Genomic DNA, 15645 nt, shown 5'->3' on the forward strand with positions numbered 1-15645 from the left:
ACAAAAGAAGGGGTGGTTTGACCAGTTCCAACATGCTCCTTAATGTCTTGCATGTCTCCCTTCTCTCTTTCCTTTCACTCGACACTCTCCTATCTAAATAAAAAAATAAGTGCCAAAAAATACATTAATCTTAAAAACTAAATACATCAAAAATGTGTTTGATCAGTCTGTATAGAGGAACTACTTTATCTGGCTGAAACTTGCTAAGGAGACCAATTATTGTGGGAATTGCACAAGTGCAGTGCACATACTGCACAGTCAGCATAAAAAATAGAGAATTGAATTCTGTGGGGGCTGCCCTGTGTTAGAAAGACTTTATTTCATTATGAGTGAAACTGACTCAGGAATGTTTCATTACACTGCCTAGTGAGTTAATAATACTTGATATAGAAATTATGTATTATTTACTGTTTGTGGTCCCCTTTCCTGGTTTTGTTTCTCTTCCATACAGGCATGCAGCATGATGTTTTAAAAATATATTTATTTTTATGTTGCCTACTATGTAAACTATGAAATAAATGGTGAAAAAAGGTGTTTGCAATTGTGTTTTATTTGGGCAATACCTAAACCATAAAAAAAAAGTCAGCACTGTATTTATTTTGTTTATAACTTGTCATAAGTGGTATTACAGCGATATACTGCATGAACTCTTGGCTCTTCTTGTTACTATATCATAATGCTTAAAGGAGCACTTCACCCATTTTCAACATTATCTTTATGGTCCTCACTAATGCTCTTTATAGAATTTCTGTCTACTCACTCTGCATCTCATTTTTGGGCTCTAGACAGTTCAGAAACCTGCCTACCAATGACCTCATCGATGGGGATTCCAAGCTAATAGAAACTACAGTCTTTCTCTTCCTGGGAATTTAACGTACTGAAATAGAAGCCATTGTTATTGCATCAATATAAGATAACAGCCTCATGGCATGCTTCATTCATAATACAATATAATGTATTTTGACCTATTTTGCAATATAACTACAGAATGATCTGATCATGAGAGCTTATGGTGACTTACTATGCCGTGGCCCGTGTCACCTCATGACCAAACCCTTAATGTAACGTGTAACCATGGATTTCTGGAATCCTAAGTCACATTTGAGTGAGAATACACGTACTATAAACTATTTAGTGGAAGAATGTGTCTGTGGATGTTTTGGATAGTTAACCACTCCAGTACAGAAACTAATTTATGACCAGTCAGTGCTTAGAGCTTTAATTACATGAATCATTATGTGGAGATGTGTAATCATCCCACATATCGTATGGTTCTTCAATCCTTTTTAAGCACGTCTTTCAGACCAGAAAAGCCTAATTATACTTCGTAGTACGGCAGTGTGCCGATAACAAGAACGATCACACGTTTTCACCTTGTACTGTTGAGATCAGTTCTTTTTTGGCGAAGCCGTCGCTCAATGGAACAGCAGTGGTAGTAGAGTAGCTGAGTACATTTACTCAAGTACTGTACTTAAATACACTTTTGAGGAATATTTACTTTACTGGAGTATTTACTATTTTCAATACTTTTACTTCTACTCCACTACATCTCAGAGACATATTGTACTTTTACTCCACTACAATTATTTGAAAACTTTTTTTGCTAGTTACTTTGCATATATAAATTATTATATAATAAAACACACATTAACCACTTTAGCCCTATTTTATGCATAGGCTATTTGAAAATCGCGACGCGTTGTGAGCTTGTAGATCTGCTATTTTCAAACATTTTAGTACTTTTACTTTTGGTACTTTAAGTATATTTTGATGCCAATACCTTTGTACTTTTACTCAAGTAACATTTTGAACAGGCCTTTTACTTCTACATTGTGGTATTGATACTTTTACTTAAGTAAAAGATGTCAGTACTTTTTCCACCACTGTGGAACAGGCGTCTTCAGTGCCATTCAGCAGCTGCCAATTTCCTTCCCGCTACAATGCTACTGCAGAAATAATGTTCTGCGATGATAGTAGCATGTCTCATTCATCATAGCATATTCATGTCTAGAGGAGATAGCATCTCCGTGAAACCAACACTTTGTTGTGGTTCTCTGCAAGCCTGGACACTTAAAGGACTTCAGGGGAATGCATTACTGCTTGTTCTACTGTCTCACTGTAAAATTACTGTGGATATGCGGAACTGTTGGCTATATTTCTCAAAATATAAAATGCAATGTATTAAGATTTCTTAAGATAACCCTACAGTCCTTAATATTATTAACACTTCTGGTTTTAGAAGAACCTTCTAAAACCTCTATTTTGTAGCATTCAGTTGGTAACCATGGGCACTTCTCAGTTTAATTTTAAGTTTACAATAAATATACTGTATATAAAATAGTATAATATAATGGTTTATACAAAACTCATAGTTTTTTCTTACAACTCACTTTTTTATTTTGTAGCAAAACAAGATGAAAACAATCACAAACTGGAACATTATATACAATAGAACTTTTTACAAACCCATGACAAAAGGTCATAAGAGGAACTTCAACCTGAAACAAAGCAGTTAAGTTCTTGATAGTCAGGCGTTGTTGCTATGATACATTATTCAGAGTTTTCGAACTGAGATGAACAATTAACGGAACAGTTTATTCTTCTCACAATCATTGGAGCTTCTGCTGTATTAACTGATGGCTAACGAACCAAAAGCAATGAAAACCAGAAACTATGTTTGACCATTCTCACCTTAATATGTGTGTTGATCAAAGTAATTACATATGAAACTATTACATGTAAGGTTGTTATTGTGCACTGCAAAAACACATTTATGAATCAAAATGTTATAGCATGATTGAGCATGGCAAAAACGGAATTGTAATCCTGTTATAATTCACAGTAAAATAAAACCTGGGAACTGGCAAAAACACCTGAGCTTAATGATGAAGACACTGGTGACTTCGGAAAAAAGTGATGCCATCGGCCTGCTGACGAGAGGCTCCAACAGCAAACGCAAGACAGTATGGCATTGGCATCGGCATTGGCGTGGTGTGGACGGTGGTGGGTGAAGTCCTTGGAATAGTCCTCGTAGAAATCAGGAAAGGTGCATGAGGAGCTTTGAGGTCTTTTTGGTGTCTATGTACAAAGTAAGGTCCTGTCCTGTGGTCGTCAGATTGAACAGCTCTGTATCTGTTGATAAAAGCTGTTGTGGATGCTCCAGAAATCGTCCGGCGTTGCCGATAGCGGGACCCCCAGGTCTGTGTACATGGGCAGGTCTAGTTCGTCTGAAACTAAACAAAGCAGAAGAACGCGGTCAGGATTGCACACAAAATCAACGGACACTTTTTGATATCATGGAGATCACAGATCTCATTATCAGCCCTGCAGATGCTTCACACTCGTTTTGCTCACAGGAGCTTGATCTTTGTGCTCGGGTTAGTTACTTTGACTAACAAATTAGCCTTTGTAGGCAAATCTCTGACGTCAAGCAGTCCTACAAAACATGTGTGTGATGTAACCAATCACAAACCGCTAATTAACCACTTTCAACCTGGTGTCCCTGTTTAGGCCAAGTCATTATGTAGGCCAAAAGTTTCAATGAAAAAAAAAATAGCAGGTCTGCAAGATCACATGTCAAAAAATAAAACACGCTGTGAGCTTGTAGATCAGGTATTTTAAACTATTTGTCGTACGACACCAAATCTCTTCCTCGAAAATAGTAGATCTACAACCTCACAGCGCATCGTGAGCTTGTAGATCGGCTATTTTCACCCACATGAATAATACAATACGGACACTAGGGTTTCGTTGGTTACTGTAAGTATGTATAATTGTCCTATCTAATTGTCCAATTGTGAAAGAGACTTTTGCCTCAGATCACTGCACCTCCGACCAATCATCTAGCAGCATTATTTACCTGAGGAAGTGTCACTGCTCCCTTGGCTCCCAGGGCTTGAGTAGGAATATGGATCTATGCATGCTTCATTGCTCAGGAACCCCTTGTCGTCTAAACTGCTTGGCCACTGCTCTTGTTCCAATTGCTGGCAAAGCTGAAAGAGCAATGCTGGAGTCAGTATGGTTGCATTTTGGTTGGGAATTGACCAATGTTTTGGATTAGTAAAACAATGTGAAAAAGCAGAATATTAGGCCAACATGGGCATTCCTGACAACGACAAAAGCATGCTAGTAACCAGGAAGGAGAATAAAAGCCAAACCTACCTTAATAATTTCGTCGGTGTCATCGTATTCTGGAAGATCGGAGGGGGAGAAGGAGAGACAAACAAATACATGAGTATGGCACGTTTATGATGATACAGTTTTCAAATGGTGTTAGATCTCCAAGTACCTGGAGCTTCATGACTGCACACTTTTTTGTTTGTGCTGACCTTAAATTAAATTTCCATTTTGTTGTACAACTTAAGTATCCCTACTGGTTACAACACTAGCATGCTAACCATCCAAGCTAAGCACAAGATACTGTGTGACTCTGAAAACACCTCCAGTGACAAAACAGTAAATATATAATTTGAGGTTTATCCAAAGCACTCTTTATGGGTAAAATAAAACACACATCTGGCTAGGTTAAGGTGGAAGTAAAGCCTCTGCCAAAACCAACTGTTATAATGTGTGGTATCACAGTAAGGTTGTACTATAATCTTACCGGGGCTGTGTTCTGGTGACACTTCGAACCGTCGGTGGTACATGTCATTCGTGCTATCTGGACCGATCTCCACTGACGTCGCCCACTCAATCTCAGACTCCAAGTATTTGACTTGATCTATGAGGCAGATAAACATTCAATTAGCATGGTGGCTCCAACTTTCTCCACAGAAGCACACTTTAATGAATAAAATTGCTTTTGCTTTAATCTAGTTTATTTTTTTAAGAACAGAAAAAGACTACTCTTTCATTAATACAACTCAAACGCATGCTGAAGAAAGATCATCTTTGTCTTTTGAAGGTGCTGTACAGTAAGTAAACAATACTTTAAAACTGTTTGGTATAACTTGACACTGATTCTTAAAAAAAATCATTTTGGTGTGGTATATACCATTGGTTCTCAAAGTGGGGGCTGGGGACCCCAAGGGTCCTTGAGGGTGTACCAGGGGGTCCCCAGCTAAATTTGCATCACAATCATTTTAACCACTTTAACCATATTTTATACTTTGGCTTTTCAAAAATAGCAGATATACAAGCTCATATTGTGACGTGCTATGAGATTGTACATCTGCTATTTTTGAAAATCTTTCAAATTTGTGAAATCCTTTGAATATATATATATATATTTTCAAATGGGGATCCGCAGCCAAATACATATCATTTGGGGGTCCTTGACATGAAAAGGTTTGAGAACCAATGTTATACAGTATAGCGTGCTTTATTGCAGTATATATCTTTCTTACCTTGGTGCTCTGTGCTGTCCACCGTGTTCTCCTGTGTGGAGGAAGAGTCCTCATGCATCTGTGTATAGCGAGGAGAAGGAGACTGGACGGGACTGCAATCCTCCACTTCCTCTGTCTTGATCTTCTATCAAGAGGAAACAGCAAAAAGGGACATGCAATTAGTTTACACTGATAAGTAAAACAACAAAAAGCGTTATTACAAGAAAGATGCTTCGTTCTACTCATTGAAAGCTGAAACCATGTCTGTAGAGTAAGTGTGTCTAATCTTTTGCACTGTCCCTTTGCACTTTATTATCTGGTCTCTGTAGCATGTTTGTCAGTTATATTGTTACTATATAAATTGTTTAGGTGGTTTCTGCACCAAGACACATTTCTGCAGATTTACTGTAACTTGACTCTAAAATGGTTTTGATTCAAGACCCCTGTGAGCCAGATTTTTGGGGTCATGGACGTAATTTCAAACATCTCACAGGCTGTAAGCCATGGACACAGGACAGTTGTCAGTGAGCCAATGTATTGGGGATAAATTCCCAGAGATATGAGCCATAAGCCATAGCCTGTCTTATACAGTATAAACTAGGCTTAAACTAGGCTTTGTGTCTAAATATGATTACAGTACTGTATGTAGATTGTAAAATGTTCCAGGTGCTCTGAAAAGGCACACGGTACAATGCTGAGGTCATAAAACATCTATTTACCTTGTTCTTTCGTCTGGCAGTGGCTTCCCGCGCCTTGCAACGATCTGCGCAGATGGGGTGGAGAAAAAAAAGTTGCATTATTACACTACACTTAATTTGTTCAGTTTACTGTTAGTCACATGCTACCATACGGTACTGGTTCATATAGAATGAAAGAAGGCACACAATTGACATTTAAGACTTTGCATGTTGTGCATGTCTACTTCCTGTTAGATATCTCACCTTTAGATTTTGTGGTGGCTGCCAGCATCCTGTAGACACGTACCGCCTGGTGGCCTTTATTGACGCTCTTGTCTTTTACCTCCTCGATGTCAGGCAGAGAGTTCATTGCACAGCGGAAGTTGGCTTTCCATGTCTTGGGGTCAGGAGAGCTGTGGCCCTCTGTGTATTTCCCTGTGGAATAGTAAAGTTGAATATGACTAATTTAGCCCAGGCTGCCGTGTAGGCCTTGTGTCTCCCTCTTGTGTGTGTGTGTGTGTGTGTGTGTGTGTGTGTGTGTGTGTGTGTGTGTGTGTGTGTGTGTGTGTGTGTGTGTGTGTGTGTGTGTGTGTGTGTGTGTGTGTGTGTGTGTGTGTGTGTGTGTGTGTGTGTGGTGGGTGGGGGTGTGTGTGTGTGTGTGTGTGTGTGTGTGTGTGTGTGTGTGTGTGTGTGTGTGTGTGTGTGTGTGTGTGTGTGTGTGTGTGTGTGTGTGTGTGTGTGTGTGTGTGTGTGTCTGTCTGTGTGTGAGTGTGAGTGCACGTGCGTGTGTGTGTGTGAGTGCACTTGTAAATGCATGTCACCAACCCACCTGTATGGACGGCCCACAGCTTGAAGAGGCAGGCGTCCTTGTCCACCTCCCAACCGTGGCGTGCAGCATGCTTCCAGGGAATAGAGAACATTCGCTTGTCCTGAAACCATAAGCAAATGCTTTGTCAAAATCAATGTTGCAAAAAATATACATTCAAACAGTTACAGTAGAGACTGAGGCAAGGCGCCACTCGACTGAATCAGAACAGCAAAGGAAGACCATCTCTCACCTTATCAACCCACATCAGACCAGAGACAATGTTAGCGTCGATCATGTTCTCCAGCCAGGGCCTCATCCTCATTCTTGACACAGGCATGGTTTCCTACAGGGGCACATTAAACACACATTAGACATATGTAATGGCATCTAATATACACGAGGAATGTAAAACACTTTCAAGGGCGACGCCTTCATCATTTATGTGTTTAGATTTATTTTGTATGCCAGCCGCCCACCCAGTAAGGAGTTCATGTCCTTGAGAAGAGCCACTTAAACCCCAGCATCGGTATTGTGGGGAAAGCTTTCGCTGAAAATAGCAGATCGACAAGCTCACAACACGAAAGCTTTGCCCACAATAACAGAAAACAGAAAAGACACTAGTATTGAGCCTTGGAGTTTAAATGGTTAATTTGTAGTGGGGAGGAAACGTCTCTGATTGCAACCATTGCAACCAAGGCTCATTTTACAACAGCATGGTTAAAATGTTTTGAAAAGGAGGCTACAGTTGTAGTAACATGTAACTTTAGAAATATGGCTTTCAAAACTTATAGCACTGACTAAAAACATTTTCTTTTCAATAAAATAGAAAATACCACAATCAAAAAACCTTTCCAGAGCATTTGGGGAGAGCAACTGTCCCAAGAAGTTTTTTTTGTGTTTGTTGTTTATTTGTTTGTTTGTTTGTTTCCCCCGTCACATGCATGACGGCGTCGCTTGCCGACAAGTACAGATCGTCAAGCTGACAGACGTCTTGCAGATCACTTCTTGTCGGCACGCGATGCGGTCGAGCGATGGAGAGAGGCACACCAGCCACACCTGTCACTCAGTATCACTAACATGGTATCCTATGCAGTGGTGGAAAAAGTACTCTTTTCTTTTTTTAAGTAAAAGTATCAATACTGCAATATAGAAATACTCTCTGTTACAAGTAAAGGTCCGGAATTCAAAATTTACTTGAGTAAAAGTAAAAAAGTATTGGTATCAAAATGTAAAATATCAGATCTACAAGCTCACAATGCAGCAAGGCATTGTGAGCTTGTAGATCGATCGGCTTTTTTCAAATGGCCGAAATATACTGGACTGAAGTTGTTAATGTATGTTTTGTGATAATAATCTAAATCTGCAAAGTAACCAGTAACTAAAGCTGTCAAATAATTGTAGTGGAGTAAAAACACAACATTTGCCTCTGAGATGCACCTAAGTGGAGTAGAAGTAGAAGTATAGAACATTGGAAATAAAAAAAAAAAAAGTAAAGAATTACCAATTTTTTTAACTTAAGTACAGTACTTGAATAAATGGACTTAGTTAGTTTACACCACTGCACTCAGTCAGTCACACTTATAACACGGTATCTGTTTAAACACGTGAAATGCAAAACACATGTTCTCCGCCTGGTAAATAAATAGTAGCCTAGTGCATTAGTATAGATAGCGTGTGTGCACCGGGTCTATAGCAGTGCCAAAAAGGCTTGAGGGTTGCAAACATTTGCATCGCATATGCAACTTTAGAAATAGTGATCAGAAACTTACAGTTGCAGTGTGGTGGTCCGCTTATATTCCAATATGCCCAAGGGTTAAAAAAAAAAAGAAATGATAGGTATTCCGTCTCTTCTTAGTATGTTCAAGAAGATGCTGTTGTTGCGATGTCTGATTGATTGTATCCAGTGAGAGCTGTCCAGAAGACTGTAGTCAGACAGCAGGCAGAGTGCTTTATATAGGAAATTCAGGTGGCGGGTTTTCCCCAGCCCTGCTCTTCTACAGCCAGACACCAGTCAATGCAGATGTGAAGCGCAGAACAGCGGCGCGTGTGGCCAGTTGGCGCTCACACACTCGTTCGGTCGTCTCATTTCCCCGAAATCACACGACCTAGTAGAAGAGAGGCTGGAGGAGGAAGTGGCTGCAACAATAATAATAAACCATATGGCATGCATGCAGGTCCAACCTGCTTGCACGTAGTAGAAAGGTTGGGTTCAGTCTGCTGCAATTTACTGTAAAGTCTTATCACATGGTAGGTATAGGTACAGTTAACCTTTTGCAAACTTTTTTTTATCTCCCCACCACATAGCCTATTGTACTCTGTAGGCCACTCTTGCAAATGCCATACTTGTGCAAAATTCGACAGACAAGAGTGTTTTTACTAATGAAATAGCCGGCCACATTGCAGTTGCCTACATGATCATTTATTTGATATTTGTATTTTCTATATTCTTATTAGGCCTATCTATTATCCATGTAATTGCGATTCATGGGTATAGCTTGTACAGAAAATAGTTTCACCCACTCCACTCCTATACACCTTTAAACGTATGAGAATAAAAAATAAACTTGAAGTTGACGTTGACGTTCATTAGACAGCAGTGCATGAATTAAATAATTTGTTGTAATAGCCTGTATAATTTTATTTTAATTTTTTTAATAATAAAACATTGTGCATATTTGACCCTGATACTAATCTGAACAAACATCTCTTCCAGAAAAGCCAAAGTCCGTCCTGGCACTGTGTGGTGGTGGTGGTGATGATGACATCATGTGTGTGTGCGTGAGACACACGAGACAAGCCTTTTAGAATAAACTGCAACCCAACAGAGAACCCTGGCGTTTACAAGAAATGCTGTAGTAGCCTACCAGCGTCCGATAGGGGGAGTCCAAAGCTGTCTTTAATCAACCTGCTTGCTGTGCTTGGCCCGGGGACCATGACACAGCTCCAGTGCCCCCCCCCCCACACACACACACACACACACACACACACACACGCTCACACAGATATGAAAGGCAGCTGCTTCAATGGTGACAGCGCTTTGCTGCAGGGCAGGCTGCTGTGTGTGTGACAATGTAGGCCTATATATTTCACTTGATTAACCGTCTGCTGCCGAGAAACAAAGACAGCCGAGCTGGTAGGCCTATGTATGTATGTGTATATGAAAGCAGCAAAGCACGACGTGTCCTTAAAAATGTGGCTGGGTGTGATTGGTGTCACTCAGTAGTGTAAGTAACTATAAGTACATGTCCTCAAGTACTGTAGGCTACTTAGGTACAATTTTGATTATTATTATTTTTTTTACTTTACTGGAGTATTTCCCATTTTCAGTACCTTTACTTCTACTCCACAAGACTACATCTCAGTACTTTTACTCCACTACAATTATTTGCTAACTTTTTGAATATTATTACAAAACGTGCATTACCCACTTCAGCCCTATTTCATTACAAGCTCACAATGCTTTGCATCCAAGGCATTTTGTAGATCTTCTATTTTCAAAAGATACATTTGAAAAGTTGTGAAATGGGACATTCTGCATAATGAGTACTTTCGGTACATTTTGATAACAATACTTTTGTACTTTTACTCAATTACATTTTGAATACCAGACTTTATATGGTATTAATACTTTTACCTAAGTGAAAAAATTGAGTAGTTCTTCCACCATTGCACATTATTAGTGAATTTCTTGCACATGGGAATCTAGGCGACACCGTTGTACTTGCGGGGTAGCCCTATATTATACCTCTATGGGGTAGCCAAGTCTAATATGAGGTTTAAATGTGTGCAAGGGCAGCATCAGCATGGTCGCTTGTCACTATCATGGGAGTTGGGAAACTCCACCGTCTCCACGTGAAACGTCAGACAATGCTGCTTCCATATTGGGACTTCCCATGCCTGAAAGCACGAGAGGGGAGGGGGGAGAAGGGAAAGGGGCGTGCATGTGTGGGTGGGTGTGTGTGGGCGGGCGGGCGTGTGGAAGGGTGGGGGTGTGTCTGTGTGCATGTGAGGAGGAGGAATCCAAGGGAGTTTTGATGCTGGAGTTTACCAAATGAAGTATAGGTATATCTTTGGGATTTTCCAGCGACGACAAGTCTCTGGATGTAGGATATTGTTCAGGGAAATATTACCCTCTCCAAAACAAACTTCATCACAATTTCTTTTATTTAGGAGCAACCAATGACATAGATATAGCAGAGTGAAGTGCAAGCATTTACAGTACCATATGCTATTGTTCTGACTCTTTATTCGTTTTTAACGGATTGAATCAGCATTTACAGGGATTCAAGAGATTAAGCTTTTGTCTTGAGCCTGGAAAAGAGATAATCCTGTCTATATTAGATAAGAAGATAGGAAAACTGTATTGTCCATTACATTTGCATAACATTGCCTGCGGCACTGGCTGGCACAATGTAAAACAGACAGTAAAAACAACCAACCAAACAAACAGCTAAAATACATACGATTCGATATACTTGTTAAAATGGATAGGTGATGGGTTGTGTGTCCCACCGCAGGGTGCCGACAAAAACACACAGGTATACACACATGATATTTTAATTTCCTTTGTGCATGTGGTTCTGAAACAAGTAATCTCACAATATCACGTAACATATAATAATGCACACAAAAACTGTCAAACACACTCAACATGTATTTCACTAGCAAAGACCATACCATCAAACAGAGAATCGATTGGGTTGTATTTATTGAATGGAAATTGGAAACAGAGGAATGCATTGGTTATGTGTATGTGTGGTGCCACTGTGGAAGGAAGAGAAGGTTAGAAGGTTGTTGGGCTGAGGGGGAGGGGCGCCTATAGTGGGAAAGGCGTGGTCTGGGGCCCGAGGGGTCAGAAGGGGTGGAGGGCGAGTTAAGGGGCGAGGGGTTGAAGGGAGGAGGGGCGAGGGGCATGAGAGGTTGGAGGGGCGGATGTAGGGAGTGCGGAGAGAAGGTGGGCATGGAGGGGGGAAAGGGAAGAGGTGGAGGTGATAGGATGGCGGCGGGATGACGTGGTTGGTCGGCGAGTAAGTGAGTGAGTGAAGGGGAGGAGGGGAGGGATGAGTGGTGGGACGAGGGGCCTGATGAAGGTGGTAGGGAGGAGGGCGAGCGGGGATGAAGGGAGGTAGGGAAGAGGGATGGGGCAAGGACCCTGGGGAATTTGGCATCGGGGCCCGTGGTCGATCGGCGACCTGGTCGAACCGAGACCCCCCTTTATGTCTGTGTGTGGGTTTTACAAATATTGAACCAATGAAAAGTATTAAAAAGTACTTCTGACTAAACTCCATTGGATCCTCAAAACTGTCGGTCAAACCACCTAACTCCAACTTTGGAGATAGTTGTTTTTTCCATCATTGATTAGAATGACGAAGTCAGATTCAAGTCAGATCTCCACATTAATGGTCAAAAACCTCCTAACTCCACTTGAGCTGTATTTGGGTAAAGTGATGATGATATAAGGACAAATTCAAGTATCTGACAATGTATAAAGTCACCATACCAACTTTGATGAGGCAGTATTGTATAATACTTTCCAGCAGCAGTTGTGTTTGCTCTTGGGCTGTGGGGGGGGGGGGGGGGGGCTATTGTACATGATGAAAGGCTGTAACCATGAAAACACATTTCATACTTACTCATCCGTCATCCTTTCATGACAGCATGTGGCTTCAGAATTTACAAAGAGGTCCTTGTGCCATTTTCTACAAGTCGAGCCACTAAGCATGTTTACTATGATTGTTACAAGCAGTGAGACTGTTTTTTTTCTGCCTGGTGTAGGCCACCTTGCTATTTCCAAAATGCAGATCCTTTATTTTTCACTTACTGTGCATAGAGTTTATGCCAGCTCATTATATCTAGCATAGTTGTTCCCTCTGTTGAATGTCATGCACTCTCAAAATGTATCTCCTGCTAACCCCCCCCCCCCCCCCCCCCTCCGTCTCACAGCACATATACCGTGATCTCTGCACTGGTTCCTGTTTTTCTTTTTTTTGTGCTTTTATAATAAAGTGATATTGATTCTGTTTTATTGCAGGCCTCCGTGGGTGTAAAATAGAGGGCCATGTGTGCACAGACTGAGTGCTACAATCTTTAATCAGTTTCAACCTGGCATCCCTATCTTGGGCAAGACATTATAGGTGAAAAGTTTCCCCCCAGTTTTTTTGATTTTCTGAAAGTTCTAAATTCTCAAAAGTTTAAAAAATGGCAAAAAAGCAGTTTGTAGATTGACTATTTTCGCTAGCGGACAAGACAGGAGCTTGAGGCTTTGGGGAGACGCAAGGCCCAAGCGGCTTGTAAGCACAATCTCCCCTGGACCATCTGCCTTTGACAGATCAGTTGGCACTGGATCAACGCAAAGCCGTTGCCGGTATGTCCAGTAGCTACTGTTACTGTTTCAACTTCCTGGTGGGGGGAGGAAGGTGGGGACTGGGAGGAACAGGGAGGGGAGGGGAGGGGAGGGGAGCGGGGAAGCCATGAGTAGGGGTTGAAGACTGAATGAGTGGTAGATGGATAGGCCTTTATTGATGCCCAGAGAAATTCAGGTGTCATAGCAACACCGCCGACACTTGAAAAAAGTTAAAGACGGGGTGCCGTGATTTTCAGTGATTCCCCCCCCCCCCTAAAACATAATCATCAGGTATTATGGTTCTACTAGGAGGAAGATTTTTTTCAAAAAAGTGTACAGAAATTGTTAAAATTATGTTTTTATGTGGACACGCCTCCAGTTCTCACCTTAGCACCTCCTCCACCACCTTAGCACCACCCACCTGTCCTAGTCCCTCCTCCTCCTCATGCCCACACCTGTTGTGTTATGATAATGAGGGGGAGGGTATGTTTTTACTATGTCACTAAAGCGCTGTTTCTCTATTGGCACGTTTGACCCTCAAGGTTTCAGCCTCCAGGTAGAAACTCAAAATAGTCAGAGAAGACATAAAACACCATAAAAACACCACCAGGGGGCTTAATGAAGTTCTATCAACCTCATAGACACATGAAAAACAGAAAAAGTGCAAAACCATGGCACCACCTCTTTAAAGCTCTACATTCAGATAATAATCATTGCTATATAATGTTTGTTCAATAGCAAGGGCCTCCTTGTTCTCTCCAGCTCTTTAATAAACAGGAAATACATTTTCAGGTGGTTTGCCAATTTCATCCATTAGGAGAGAGTACACATTGAAACTGTGGTTATAACCACAAGTCATAGTACAGTATTTCGCTAACCTGCACTTACAGTGTATAGTACAGTATATCACTAACATGCAGTTACTTCATTTATATAGTACAGTATACAGTATCGCTAACTTATGGTTATGTAATACAGTGCGTCACTCACAATCTTTTACAGTAAGACTTATGCTTATGCTTTATTTCAGACAGCAGAGGGTAGAGAGAAAGGTACTGTAACCAAGGGCAGTTGGAGACGAGGGGCATGCAGACAGTTCGGAATCTAACCCGGGTCCTTCTTGTGCTCACGCATATGATATGATTACATTTATGAAGGATCATATTATGACTTGAATTAATCTTTTTGCCCACCGGTTAAAATGAACAGTTAGATGAACAAAATTACACTGTAGTCTAATAAGGCCAGTGCTCTGTGTCAGACAGTACATACCGTACGGTCACTAACAGGCACAGTTATATCTCTTAAATCACTATCTGCGGTGTATAAAGGTTATCTACTGTACTACATAAACTACCTTAAAGCAAAGAGTAGACATGGACCAGGAAGAAGAGCGTGGGATTGGAGTTAGATTGATGCACTGCGGCTGAGATGTATCTTATCTCCAGTGTTGTAAAAAATAAAAGCTCTTAAAACATGGGCAGATAAAGCACCTGGGGGAGACAGGAAGGCCAGTGCCCTCGCCTTTTCTCGTGGTTTTGAATACGCTTTTTAAACAGGTCTTTTGTTTGTAGCTCGACAGGTTTATTTTCTCTCTTCAGCAGAGCATAAGTGAATACCTTTTTAGTAATTTGGGAATCCCTTTAAAAGGTCCTTACTTGGTTTCTTGGTTTAACTTTCCTCTCAGGTAACATAATATTGTCTGTAATTTGGTGATGATCATTGCATTGATTGGATTAGCAATCTTTATATTTTGCGATGTCTACAGAGCCAAATCTCTCATGGGGGAACAGTATTCCTCCATTTGAAACCTTTGATGCATCCATTCCTCATCTCCTTGTCTTCAGAGGAATATGGAATGTTAAGCTTTTGACCTCTTGTGTATCAAGGAATGAGAAATATTGACGTTCATAGATGAGAATGCCCATTACGCCTAATTTATGCTCCATCGTTCGGCAGTGTCACGTGCCAAAAATAACCGTTGCATCTCTGAGCTTGTAGATCTACTCTTTCTGGCATGCAACGCCGGTGTACAACAAAGTATAAATCGGGCTATACAGTGCACTGGTATTGTGCATGTATTGATTTCTCAAAATGGTAGCATTGGGAGCTTTATCAAGTACAGTACCTGCTCTGCACCAAGGGTAGGCACCATTTGTTAGACATCCAATAGTACCATGGATACATATGGTGTAACTAGAGGCAGGGCAACAGACATAGTGCCATGTAGATTTAAGAGATAAAATAACTTTCTGTACAGGACAGTGGTAGAGTGGAATAGACTTCCAGTAGACATCAAATCTAGTAAGTCCTGTCATAGGTTTAAACATGCAGGTGGCAAATGACTATTTGACCATTATGAGAGAATGTATGAGGGTGTAAGGATGTAGGTACAATGCGTAGGTGGCCGTTAAGTGTACAGTAAAGGGGGGCGCATGCTACCATTTTGGGTGATCACCCTCTCACCGCGGTGGTTTGAAAACTACAACATGA

The 15645-nt window shown here is 41.0% G+C and overlaps 1 protein-coding gene across 3 annotated transcripts; it reads right to left on the bottom strand.

Annotated features, from left to right (window-relative positions):
* Positions 1 to 2372: 2372 nt before the first annotated feature.
* irf1b (interferon regulatory factor 1b) lies at positions 2373 to 8746 on the bottom strand. 3 transcript variants are annotated; one of them, XM_080435537.1, is made up of 10 exons: positions 8579 to 8746; positions 7060 to 7152; positions 6831 to 6930; positions 6266 to 6436; positions 6044 to 6087; positions 5346 to 5466; positions 4604 to 4720; positions 4162 to 4190; positions 3860 to 3992; positions 2373 to 3233 (listed from the first exon to the last, which is right to left on the bottom strand). In XM_080435537.1, the coding sequence occupies exons 2-10, from the start codon at positions 7144 to 7146 to the stop codon at positions 3112 to 3114; spliced, it is 924 nt and encodes a 307-aa protein (XP_080291663.1). In that variant the 5' UTR covers positions 7147 to 7152; positions 8579 to 8746; the 3' UTR covers positions 2373 to 3111. The 3 variants fall into 3 exon arrangements, with proteins under 3 accessions (XP_080291663.1, XP_080291662.1, XP_080291664.1); XM_080435536.1 differs by having other exon boundaries at positions 5346 to 5469; positions 8579 to 8745; XM_080435538.1 differs by lacking the exon at positions 3860 to 3992 and having other exon boundaries at positions 5346 to 5469.
* Positions 8747 to 15645: the final 6899 nt, after the last annotated feature.

The sequence above is a fragment of the Gymnoscopelus braueri genome, assembly GCF_963280865.1.
Source record: "Gymnoscopelus braueri genome assembly, chromosome: 8".
In the NCBI taxonomy this organism is placed as follows: Eukaryota; Metazoa; Chordata; class Actinopteri; order Myctophiformes; family Myctophidae; genus Gymnoscopelus; species Gymnoscopelus braueri.

Bases quoted from the DNA above. Each gene is read 5' to 3' on its own strand.
- irf1b (XM_080435536.1), bottom strand. From the start codon at position 7,146: ATGCCTGTGTCAAGAATGAGGATGAGGCCCTGGCTGGAGAACATGATC. The intron at 6,437-6,830 runs GTGGGTTGGTGA...ACTATTCCACAG, and splicing joins GCTGTGGGCCGTCCATACAG to GGAAATACACAGAGGGCCAC. The intron at 5,470-6,043 runs GTAAATAGATGT...TCCTCTTGATAG, and splicing joins CTGCCAGACGAAAGAACAAG to AAGATCAAGACAGAGGAAGT.